Here is a 13,616-nt window from a genome sequence, read left to right as displayed (position 1 = left end):
AAAATTGCTTAAGGACAACAAAGTCAATGTATTGGAGTGGCCATCACAAATCCCTGACCTCAATCCTATAAAAAATTTGTGGGCAGAACTGAAAAAGCGTGTACGAGCAAGGAGGCCTACAAACCTGACTCAGTTACACCAGCTCTGTCAGGAGGGATGGGCCAAAATTCACGCAACTTATTGTGGGAAGCTTGTAGAGTGCTACCTGTAACATTTGACCCAAGCTAAGCAATTTAAAGGCAATGCTACCAAATACTAATTGAGTGTATGTAAACTTCTGACCCACTGGGAATGTGATGAAAAAAATTAAAACTGAAATAAATCATCCTCTCTACTATTATTCTGACATTTCACATTCTTAAAATAAAGTGGTGATCCTAACTGTCCTAAAACGAGGCATTTTTACTAGGATTAAATGTCAGGAATTGTGAAAAACTGAATTTAAATGTATTTGGCTAAGGTGTATGTAAACTTCCGACTTCAACTGTATATCTGCTCTGCTCATCACACCTGCCCTGTAACATTGTGTTTCCCGCAGCCCTGAGAGCCCTGAGCTGAGATACTCATCCATTACTCTGCTCTGCATCTGAATCAACAGGAAATGCTAAAGCACTGCTGCTCCCCAGCTGGTTGCCGTAACAAATGGATTTTCAATGTGAGCGATTCTTGGAGGTAGCGTTAGCGGTGGGCCGTGGTGGGTCTTTGTAGACAGAGGTAGGGATGCTGATGGTAGTTTTGTGTGCCGGTGTCCCTGCTGAGACTCTGGCTTCTGTGTTTGTTTAAAGGAAAGGCTTTAATCTGTGTTGTGTGTTTTGTGGGCGTCTCTCTATTCCTGCCGCAGCAGCTACACACACAGACCACTTACAGCATGCCTGTCACATTTCTCAGCATCTGTCTGTCTCTCTCCATTTCTCTCTCTCTCTTTCTCTCCCTCCTCCAATCTCTCGCTGTCCTTTCCTCACTCTCTCTCTCCCACCCCCCATCTCTCCCCTATCCTCTCCTTTGAATAATTCAACCCCACAGAGCTTTGTGTTTCTGTCTGTTGACACTGACACATTAACAACACCGACCCACCCAAAACAAACCCAAACACATTCAGTCTACTGCAGGCCTGGATTCAAACCCATATACATAGTCTACTGGAGACCTGAGTTCAAACCCAAACACATGCAGTACTGCAGACATGGGTTCAAACTCAAATACATTCAGTCTACTGGAGACCTGGGTTCAATCCCAAACATATTCAATCTACTGCAAACCTGTGTTCAAACCCAAATACATTCAGTATACTGGAGACCTGGGTTCAAACTAGAGGTCGATACCGATTATTGGAGGACCAAAAAAAAAGCCGATACCGATTAATCGGCCAATTTAATTTATTTATTTGTAATAATGACAATTACAACAATACTGAATGAACACTTATTTTAACTTAATATAATACATCAATAAAAATTTGCCTCAAATAAATAATGAAACATGTTCAAATAAATAATAAATAATGCAAAAACAAAGTGTTGGAGAAGTAAAAGTGTTGTTCCTTGCTCAGAACATGAGAACATATGAAAGTTGGTGGTTCCTTTTAACATGAGACTTCAATATTCCAAGGTAAGAGGTTTTAGGTTGTAGTTAATATAGTCATGTTCTAGTCATGTCATATAGTCATGTTCGACAAAAGCCACACTCGAAGCAGCGTTACCCATTGCTCCACAAAAGCCGCGGCCCTTGCAGAGCAAGGGGAACAACTACTCTTAAGTCTCAGAGCGAGTTAAACGTTTGAAACACTATTAGCGCGCACCCCGCTAACTAGTTAGCCATTTCACATCGGTTACACCAGCCATTAGGCTGATAGGCTTGAAGTCATAAACAGCGCTGTGCTTGCGAAGAGCTTACCATCGCTCAGTCAGACTGCTCATAGACTTAATTATAACATAACACACAGAAATACGAGCCTTTGGTCATTAATATGGTCGAATCCGGAAACTATCATTACGAAAAACAAAACGTTTATTATTTCAGTGAATTACGGAACGGTTCGGTATTTTATCTAACGGGTGGCATCCCTAAGTCTAAATATTCTTGTTACATTGGACAACCTTCAATGTTATGTCATAATTACGTAAAATTCTGGCAAATTAGTTCGCAATGAGCCAGGCTGCCCAAACTGTTGCATATACCCTAACTCTGCGTGCAATGAACTCAAGAGAAGTGACACAATTTCACCTGGTTATTATTGCCTGCTAACCTGGATTTCTTTTAGCTAAATATGCAGGTTTAAAAATATATACTTCTGTGTATTGATTTTAAGAAAGGCATTGGTGTTTATAGTTAGGTACAGTCGTCCAACGATTGTGCTTTTTTCACAAATGCGCTTTTGTTAAATCATCCCCCAGCGTTGCATCGATTATATGCAAAGCAGGACACGCTAGATAAACTAGTAATATCATCAACCATTTGTAGTTATAACTAGTGATTATGATTGATTGATTGTTTTTTATAAAATAAGTTTAATGCTAGCTAGCAACTTACCTTGGCTTCTACTGCATTCGTGTAACAGGCAGTCTCCTTGTGGAGTGCTACGAGAGGCAGGTGGTTATAGCGTTGAACTAGGGTTGCAAGATTGAATCCCCGAGCTGACAAGGTGAAAATCTGTCGTTCTGCCCCTGAACAAGGCAGTTAACCCACCGTCCCTAGGCCGTCATTGAAAATAAGAATGTGTTCTTAACTGACTTGCCTAGTAAAATAAAGGTATAAAAAGAAGAAGAAAAATCGGCAAATTCGGCGCCCAAAAATACAGATTTACGATTGTTATGAAAACTTGAAATCGGTCCTAATTAATCGGCCATTCCGATAAATCGGTCGACCTCTAGTTCAAACCCAAACACATGCAGACCTGGGTTCAAACCCAAACACATTCAGTCTACTGCAGACCTAGGTTCAAACACATTCAGTCTACTGCAGACCTGGGTTCAAACACTATTTGAAATCTCTCAAATACTTTGAGCGTTTGTTTGAAGCCTGCCTGGAGTGTCAGATGGGCGGGAATTATTTTCTTGGACTAACTATTCTATTGGTCCATTGAGCCAGGCAAGCTCAATCAAGCCCAGTTTTGAAATGATTTCAAATAGTATTTGAACCCAGGTCTTGTATCCAGTACATTTGATATCCTCTCCTCTATGGAAACACATGACAACACACAATGCAGGAGAGAGGCTAGACACTAATTATGAGAAATTACACCGGCAGAATCATCACACTAACTTCTGTCCTCTTCCTGCTGTGTTATCATGGATGGGGATTGAGTGCGACAAATGCATCTCACTTAAGGTGGTTAGTGTGCTTAGTGCATGCCATGTGTTCTAGTGTAGCAGGTGATCAGGGTATATGGTAAGATTTCTTGACAAAGGCTCGGAGATGTGACTCAAAATGTTGACTATTTACTTGGGTGCATCATGCCCAAGTGCACCGTGTGTCCAGCTACTGTCTTACAAAGATTTGAACTAGCCTACACTCCGCACAACTTGCATTTTATCTCTGAGCAAATATCGCCAGTTATTAATATTTTGTTATATGTGTGAGATATTGCAGAAATAGTTCATATTCATAATATTGCAGAAAAATAAGTTACTTTGAACGATTTCACTCTGTAAGTGTGCTTTCTTCCCGTCGGTGGAGGCGATACTACTGCAACATTAAACGGTGCTGCTCGTTGAAGCCCTCAGGTTTTCTAAATGTTAATCTATTTCTGTTTGACATTTTCAGCTTGAACCAGAAACCCAGTCCAGCTGGAGGAGTAAAGAGAGGGAGAGGGTTGGAGGGAGAGAGATGAAGAGAGGGATAGTGTAGCCAGACAAACTGCTGTAGGGCTGCAAGGGGAGAGCAAAAGCCGTGCCTCAGGCCAGTGGAACGAGGCCAGGGCACAGAGTTAGAGAAAGAGAGTGAGTGTGTGCGTGCCGCGTGTGTGTGCGTGTCGCATGTGTGTGCGTAAACATGTTTGCATGCATGTGAGTGCGTGAAGGCATGCGTATGTACATGTTTGTGTGAAATGGCGCCAATGCCACCTGCCAAGTGCCACAGCTAAGCTGTGACGGCTCAGTTGTCCACCTGTGCACCCACACCCTGCCAGTCCTGTTCCCAGTAAAAGAGCTCCGTGGGTGACAATGGGAGACTGGTGGACAAAGCTTCAATCAGACCCCTTCATTTCTGTTGGCACTACCTTTTCTACCTTCTACCTCTCCTTCTGTCAACCACACACCAATGCATCACCCACATCTCTCTCTCTCTCTCTCTTCTTTTCTTTTGCTCCCTCCTTTCTCTCCCACTCCCATCCAAAGCAATGACAAATCAGCCGAGTGTTGTCTCTTGTGCTTCGCTGAGTGCTATGGGAAGTTGTGATAATGAGTAAGTTGGAACCCACCTGTTATTTATGCTTGCTCCGCGCCACGCCGACAGCTACTGGAGCAGACTCCAGATGTATCTAAGTTTAACACAGGTCTTTTATGGTGTTTTTGTGATGTGAAGTTTTTAAGGGTATTTTAAGATCTGCTGGAGTGCGTGTTCTCCAGGGTTGTGAAGTGTTTTGTGTGTGTGCGCACAGTGTCTGTCTATGTGCCAGCGTGTGTTTACACATGTTTTCATGCGGGTGCTGGGTAATTCAGGGGCTTCAGCTGCAAATGGAGTGACTCACGTCCTTGCTGATTGATAGACAGAGAAGAAAAATCCCCAGTGGAATTCACACTCTGACTGTTCTCATTAAAGTAACTGACACTAGGGCTTTACCAAGGCCACACAGTCATTACCAAACACATTCTAAACCCCCTTTCATTCTAAATCCTCATATCTACCTTATACCATCCATGACTTACAGCTAAGGCACAAACATACACAAACGCACACATACGCATAGAAACACATATACACACACACACACACTCATAGAAACACATATACACACACATACGCATAGAAACACATATACACACGCATACGCTTAGAAACACATACACACACACATACGCATAGAAACACATACACATACGCATAGAAACACATACACACACATACGCATAGAAACACATACACACACATGCGCATAGAAACACATACACACACATGCGCATAGAAACACATACACACACATGCGCATAGAAACGCATATAGGCATAGAAACACACACATACGCATAGAAACACACACACATACGTATAGAAACGCATACACACACATACGCATAGAAACATACACACACACATACGCATAGAAACACACACACACACATACGCATAGAAACACACACACACACATACGCATAGAAACATACACACACATACGTATAGAAACACATACATACACACACACATACGCATAGAAACACACACACACACATACGCATAGAAACACACACACACACATACGCATAGAAACACACACACACACATACGCATAGAAACACATACACACACATACGCATAGAAACATACACACACACATACGCATAGAAACACACACACACACACACATACGCATAGAAACACACACACACACATACGCATAGAAACATACACACACATACATATAGAAACACATACATACACACACACATACGCATAGAAACACACACACACACATACGCATAGAAACACACACACACACATACGTATAGAAACACATACACACACATATGTATAGAAACACATTCACACACATACGCATAGAAACACACACACACACATACGCATAGAAATACACACACACACATACACATAGAAACACACACACACATACGTATAGAAACACATACACACACACACACATACGCATAGAAACACATACATACACACACACATACGCATAGAAACACACACACACACATACGCATAGAAACACACACACACATACGTATAGAAACACATACACACACACACACATACGCATAGAAACACACACATACGCATAGAAACACACACACACACATACGCATAGAAACACACACACACACATACGCATAGACACACACACACACACATACGCATAGAAACACACACACATATAGAAACACATACGCATAGAAACACATACACACACACACGTATAGAAACACATACGCATAGAAACACACACACACACACACACGTATAGAAACACATACACACACACACGTATAGACACACATACGCATAGAAACACACACACACATATAGAAACACATACGTATAGAAACACATACGCATAGAAACACATACACACACACACGTATAGAAACACATACACACACACACGTATAGAAACACATACGCATAGAAACACATACACACACACACGTATAGAAACACATACACACACACACGTATAGAAACACATACGCATAGAAACACACACACACACACGTATAGACACACATACGCATAGAAACACACACACACATATAGAAACACATACGTATAGAAACACATACGCATAGAAACACATACACACACACACGTATAGAAACACACACGTATAGAAACACATACACACACACACGTATAGAAACACATACGCATAGAAACACACACACACACGTATAGAAACACATACACACACACACGTATAGAAACACATACACACACACACGTATAGAAACACATACACACACACACGTATAGAAACACATACGCATAGAAACACATACACACACACACGTATAGAAACACATACACACACACACGTATAGACACACATACGCATAGAAACACACACACACGTATAGAAACACATACACACACACACGTATAGAAACACATACGCATAGAAACACATACACACACACACGTATAGAAACACATACACACACACACGTATAGAAACACATACACACACACACGTATAGAAACACATACGCATAGAAACACACACACACACACGTATAGAAACACATACACACACACACGTATAGAAACACATACACACACACACGTATAGAAACACATACGCATAGAAACACACACACACACACACGTATAGAAACACATACACACACACACGTATAGACACACATACGCATAGAAACACACACACACATATAGAAACACATACGTATAGAAACACATACACACACACACGTATAGAAACACATACGCATAGAAACACATACACACACACACACGTATAGAAACACATACGCATAGAAACACACACACACACACGTATAGAAACACATACACACACACACGTATAGACACACATACGCATAGAAACACACACACACATATAGAAACACATACGTATAGAAACACATACGCATAGAAACACATACACACACACACGTATAGAAACACATACGCATAGAAACACATACACACACACACGTATAGAAACACATACACACACACACGTATAGAAACACATACGCATAGAAACACACACACACACGTATAGAAACACATATGCATAGAAACACACACACACATACATACACACACACACACGTATAGAAACACACACACACACACATATAGAAACACATACGTATAGAAACACATACGCATAGAAACACATACGCATAGAAACACATACGCATAGAAACACATATACACACACACACACACGTATAGAAACACATACGCATAGAAACACATACACACACACACACACATATAGAAACACATACGTATAGAAACACATACGCATAGAAACACATACACACACACACGTATAGAAACACATACGCATAGAAACACATACACACACATACGCATAGAAACACATACACACACACACGTATAGAAACACATACGCATAGAAACACACACATATAGAAACACATACGCATAGAAACACATACGCATAGAAACACATACGCATAGAAACACATACACACACACACACGTATAGAAACACATACGCATAGAAACACATACACACACACACGTATATAAACACACACATACACTTACAGCTGAAGCACAACCACACACGCACAAACAAATCTCATACACACACAATTCACAACTCTTACTGAGTCACGTAGCAAGAACATAGGCAGGTTGGAAATCAAATAAACAGTTCTAGATTAGTTTTAAACAATTTGATGGATGAATGGTTGGCATTGTCATGTCGAGATGAAGCAAGTCTTTGTGATGGGTTCTTGTTGTTTTTTTGTTGCAGGCTGCTTTTATCCAATCCTATGCGGGGGAGGACAGGGGATCCTAAGTTGAGAAGTGTAGTGTCATAACTCAAACATTCACGGAGATCTTGCATTGTCAGTGAGATATTGCAGAATACGTAGGTGTGCAGTTTTATGACAGTGGGAAGACAAGAGGCCTAATTGGTAGTGTTGACAGCAGCAGAAGTTAACCCCTCTGCTATCTTTTTGGGATTGCAGGCGGACATGCGCTCCAGAGAGTACCTCCGTGTCCACTTCCCAACTGCTGCAGACACCTGAGCATAGAGGAGATTGGTAGGTGTTTCAACAGACAGACACGCAGAGGTAAAGCACTCATTGCAGGCATTTGCTGTGGCTTACAAATACTAACACTTGTGCTGTCCCCACTACTGTGGAGGGAGATAAAGCACTGTCCCATTTCAAACAGATATATTGCTGGTAGTGATGTGACTCTCTCTCTTCGCTCTCTCTTTCTCTCTCACTCTCTTCCCCTCTCTCTCTCTCCTGTCTTTCTCTCTCTGTCTCTCGCTCTCTGTCTCTCTCTGCACTCTGGATCTGTGCCAGGCTGCCAGCCCAGTGCTGAGCCCTTAATGTCCTTACAGAGGGTATTCCACGTACTAGTGTGATCCCAGGACAGCCTCTCTGCAGGGGGAGGTGTGGGAGGTGAGCCAGTGGAACCACCTGGGGTTGAGCAACGAAGGATGGAGGAATAGAGGGAGGGAAGAAAAAGGGTTGTGAGGCAGTGGCTGTTTGTGCCGTTCAAGATTAGGGAGAGGATGTTGGTGCACAGGTTGGAGAGACAAATTTGAGTAATTAATGTGGCAGACAGTGACTCATTTAATACCACTGTGCACACTCTTGCCTGCATCTACCTGATAGTCCAAACAGTTTGCAACTTAAACAATAGTTTATTTTGGACTAATGTAGGTAGGTCCCTCCCCACTTCATTCCATTTGCATTCATTTAAGAAACATTTTGCAACAGAATCGGCGGAATAAATACACCCTGATCACCCCCACACACACTTCACTTTCATAGCAGCCACATACAGCATCATCACTTTGCTCATTGTATAATTACTTCTCACATCTACTGTACACACTCTCCTTCTCTCACCTTTTCCCTTCGCTTGTTGACTTCAGTGCACAACACAACAGCTGTTTGTGACCAGGCGCTAAAAAACCTCTCCAAGCCAAACCTTCATACCGCTAACCAATAGACAGCCTACATCATTGTCACCATATTAACGTTATAGTTAACAAACTAGACCTAACGTGTTAATCAACTCACAATCCAATCCATGTGTACAATCACATTGTACAGTGTGACCATGTGGTGCAAGGACAACAACCTCTCCCTCAACGTGATCAAGACAAAGGAGATGATTGTGGACTACAGGAAAAAGAGGACCGAGCACACCCCCATTCTCATCAACGGGGCTGTAATGGAGCAGGTTGAGAGCTTCAAGTTCCTTGGCGTCCACATCAACAACAAACTAACATGGTCCAAGCACACCAAGACAGTCGTGAAGAGGGCACGACAAAGTCTATTCCCCTCAGGAGACTGAAAAGATTTGGCATGGGTCCTCAGATCCTCAATAGATTTTACTGCTGTACCATCGAGAGCATCCTGACGGGTTGCATCACTGCCTGGTATGGCAACTGCTCGGCCTTCAACCGCAAGGCACTACAGAGGGTAGTGCGTACGGCCCAGTACATCACCAGGGCCAAGCTTCCTGCCATCCAGGACCTCTATACAAGGCGGTGTCAGAGGAAGGCCCTAAAAATCGTAAAAGACTCCAGCCACCCTAGTCATAGACTGTTTTCTCTGCTACCGCACGGCAAGCGGTACCGGAGCGCCAAGTCTAGGTCCAAGAGGCTTCTTAACAGCTTCTACCCCCAAGCCATAAGACTCCTGAAGAGCTAATCAAATGGCTACCCAGACTATTTGTAAGGCGCATATGACAAATTTGATTTGATGTACAGCAAGTGGTTTAGCAGTTACACCGGTGAACCCCGGTGGCAATAAATATTCAAAACCGAAAGCTTACCTTGACTTTGGAAGAGTTGCATTGTTGGATAGCCTTAGCCAACTAGCTGACATAAATAGCATTCCACTGTTTGAGTCAGGATGTTGACTAGGCTAAATTAGCTAAGTAAAAGGTAAACTAAGAAGAAAGAAAATACAATAAAATATAGCAAGCACTACCTCTGCTGCTTCTCCTTAATTTTTTAACAAGATAATGTGTTCAAAACTGTTTAACTGTTGTCTTTCTCTCTATTTGAGTCAACTACTCACCCCATTTTATGCACTGCAGTAGTTTATGCTTTCAGTACTAGATTCATTCTCTGATCCTTTGATTGGATGGAGAAGATATTAGTTAGTACTGCAAGAGCTCTGATAGGTTGGAGGACGTCCTCCAGAAGTTGTCATTATTACTGTGCAAGTCTATGGAATGGGTTGAGAACCATGAGCCTCCTAGGTTTTGTATTGAAGTCTGTGTACCCAGCGGAGGACGGAAACTAGCTGTCCTCCGACTATGGTTCTAACATACAGAGTGCTGTTGAGGCTACTGTAGACCTTCATTGCATAACAGTATATTTTAATCAGTTATTTGGTGATGTGAATATATTTAGTATAGTTTTATTTTTTTATGTATGAAATTCACTGAGGAGGATGATCCTCCTCAGTGAGGAGCCACTGGTGTGTGGTGAGAGCTCCTCGGGATGGTGCGAGGGAGGGAGAGGGGAAAAAATAAGGACAAGAAGGCTAAGGCAGCCTTAGATCCAGAGATCATCCTCTCAAACAACAGTCAGTGCCCCATCATCCCCTCCTTTTAGTGAGTCATCAAAGCTCCAGCGCTTCAAGAGTCATATGAGGATGCAAATGATGTTCGCATACCCAGTTACAGTACAGTACGCACGTGCGTGAGAACACACATACAGATGCACATAGAGATGTGCACATCGAGAGGACATTTGCACACTCTTGCTTACTCTCACACGCATACATACACACACACACACACAGATGCATTCATCCACTGCACGGACCCATTTGAAATGCAGCCCATGTTCCGGCATTCCAAAGTTATCCCCGTTTGAACTCCCCCAGGATAGGAGCGATGCTCTCTCTCACCCATCGTCCTCTTTTGATCATTCTCTCAACAAAGGGGAAAGTGACAGGAAGGTTTTTGCCGAGTGAGCAAGGCTGCCCCTCTCAATCTCCAGGCTTTAACTCCCTTATCTCCCTTCCCCTTTAAAACCTCCCCTCACTCCCTTCCACTTAAAAAGCTTTGTGGATGAGCTATGCAGGGCAGATATTCTGGCGATGCTGGTTCTGGTACTGTTCTAATGAGGGCTGGAGTGTGCTCTCAACCCCTCTAACTGTACAGTATGCTACTGTCGCCGACATGGTGGGTAACGGGAAAATGGGGAGGATGGTGCGTCATGAATCAGTAGTGGTTTCTAGTAGTGGCCATATGGCTAGGGTTTCTGTCTTCCTGTTACATTATTTGTCAGTGCGTGCATGAGGTGGCCTCTGTCTTGTTAAGTTTATCCCATGCCATTTCTCTACAAATAGGGGGGGGGGGTAATCTTACTCTGCAAGTGCCAGTAAATGCGCAGGCTTTTAAATACTTGGTTTGGATTGCCTAACCCCGCACTGTAGTCTTATAGAGTTTAGTCAAAGGATCATTGTGCTCGATTTATCTCAATAGGATCTCCAGGTTTGGATAAAAGATCATTAAAGAAAATCTAAAATGGATACTTCTACGATTGCATTCCACTGCTCTACAGGTTTCTTCTAGTGGTTAGGCAGAGAATCGTTGTGCTCCCTTCTCATAACCAGTCTCCCTTGAAGTCCACAGTCTCTATCTCAATGGAATCCCTTTACAGAAAATGGATATCTCTAGTGCTCCTCTGTTAGATACCCAGAGCCTATCATCCCCTGGACCACTGGGTAGAGCTGGAGTATCCATTCCTCTGTTAGCCTCTGAACTGTGAGCCCACCTGTTGTCTCTCACAACCCCCTCATAGCCCCCTGCAGGGCAAAGGGAATGAGCACCTCTCTCACTGACTCATGCTGGAGGGAGAGAAAGCTTGGCAGGAAAGCAATAGGAACCTGACAGAGAAAGAGGACGGGATGAAAGATGGATCAGCAGGGGAGGAGATGAAGGGATCTGAAGGGAAGAGAGGAACAACAGGAATGGAGACGGGGATGAGGAGGCTGAGGAGCGAGGGAGAAATGGAGTACAGGAATCAATGCAGATTGAGAAGAGCTCTTGTAGTGGTTTGAGGTGTGTGTGTGTGTGTGTGTGTGTGTGTGTGTGTGTGTGTGTGTGTGTGTGTGTGTGTGTGTGTGTGTGTGTGCATTCATACCTGATATATTTAAACTTTTACGAACAAGGACCGTGAGTATTTTCTGATCATGTGACCATTCGAGGCGAAGAACACCTTTCTCTTGTATTTATCCTCATTGATCACCACGGTAACGTTACAGCTAGTCCCTCACAGACCTGTACAGCTCTTCCCTCCCATGACTGATGGATGCTGCCCAATCATTTCCCTCTATCCTCCTCCATTACCCCACCCACCCCTCAATCCTAACCAATAACTGGGGACGCCAGGTGAAAAGAAATTAAATGAATAGGAGTTGAAGTTTTCAATTAGGTTCATGCTGATATACACACTGATGCCCTTTCCCACTGATCTCCAAAATGTCAGGGAAATGTTGTGGAGATGAATAGACTCGGCAGGGAGGAGGACAACTAATTAATAAGAAAACTTCTTGGTGAAAGTAGGGATTCTTTTGGATTATTTAAAGGCCTGTGATTGTGATTTTCCTGTGTTTTATATATATTTCCACACTTTGAGGTTGGAATAACACTGTGAAATTGTGAAAATTATGATCATGCCCTTTTAGTGTAAGAGCTGTTTGAAAAGATCGGCAGAAATGTTTGCCTGTTTTGGTGGGATGGAGTGTTGTCCTGCCATGGTGACATCACCAGGTGGTAAAATTGTTAATAGAACAATAAGAAAGGGAGTTCCAAATCTCTCTGCCAATAACAGCTAATTTTCAGTTTCCCACTCAGACCACTCCCAGACAGTTCTAACAACATTTTTGCTTGAGAAATTGCTTTTTGCTAAGAAGCTATTTTTGTTTATTTTTTATTTTTTAAATTGTTATCTAGAAAATGATTTGATATTGAGATACAAACTGCTGCATTGGACCTTTAATGATTAAACACCAGCATAATGGTATATAGGCTGACTTTGAATGTCCCCAGGGATTCAGATGCACAAATAAAATATTGTTCAGTGACAACAAACCTTTTAATTAGACAAGAAAAGTGTGTGCGTGTTTATGCGTGTGTGTGCAAGTGTAGCGGACTTGAGTCAGTCATGGTCATGTGATGGGTAGCCCTGCCTTCGACTTCAAAATCAGTGTCAGCCAGCAGGCCAAAAGGAAATGT

The 13,616-nt window shown here is 42.6% G+C and overlaps 1 protein-coding gene across 7 annotated transcripts in view; it reads left to right on the top strand.

Moving 5' to 3' along the window:
* Nucleotides 1-13,616, top strand: part of LOC110485939 (endonuclease V) — a 55,301-nt gene that overhangs the window by 23,990 nt on the left and 17,695 nt on the right. Inside the window, exons 8-9 of one of the 7 annotated variants that reach the window (XR_005035493.1) lie at nt 8,146-8,266; nt 8,363-8,467. The exons of 1 other annotated variant lie outside the window; for it this stretch is intronic. Coding sequence is in view for 5 of the 6 variants with exons in the window: in XM_021557186.2 (XP_021412861.1) it covers nt 599-655; nt 8,363-8,422 (117 nt within the window). In the remaining variant the exon portion in view is untranslated. Of the gene's footprint in view, nt 1-538; nt 656-8,145; nt 8,267-8,362; nt 8,468-13,616 lie in introns of those variants that run through there. 5 more of the 7 variants (XM_021557186.2, XM_021557187.2, XM_021557188.2 and 2 more) reach the window with 5 other exon arrangements.

The sequence above is a fragment of the Oncorhynchus mykiss genome, chromosome 13 (genome assembly GCF_013265735.2).
Source record: "Oncorhynchus mykiss isolate Arlee chromosome 13, USDA_OmykA_1.1, whole genome shotgun sequence".
NCBI lineage: Eukaryota > Metazoa > Chordata > Actinopteri > Salmoniformes > Salmonidae > Oncorhynchus > Oncorhynchus mykiss.
The sequence above is the reverse complement of the archived record's forward strand: the minus strand, read 5'-3'. Positions and strand labels throughout refer to the sequence as shown.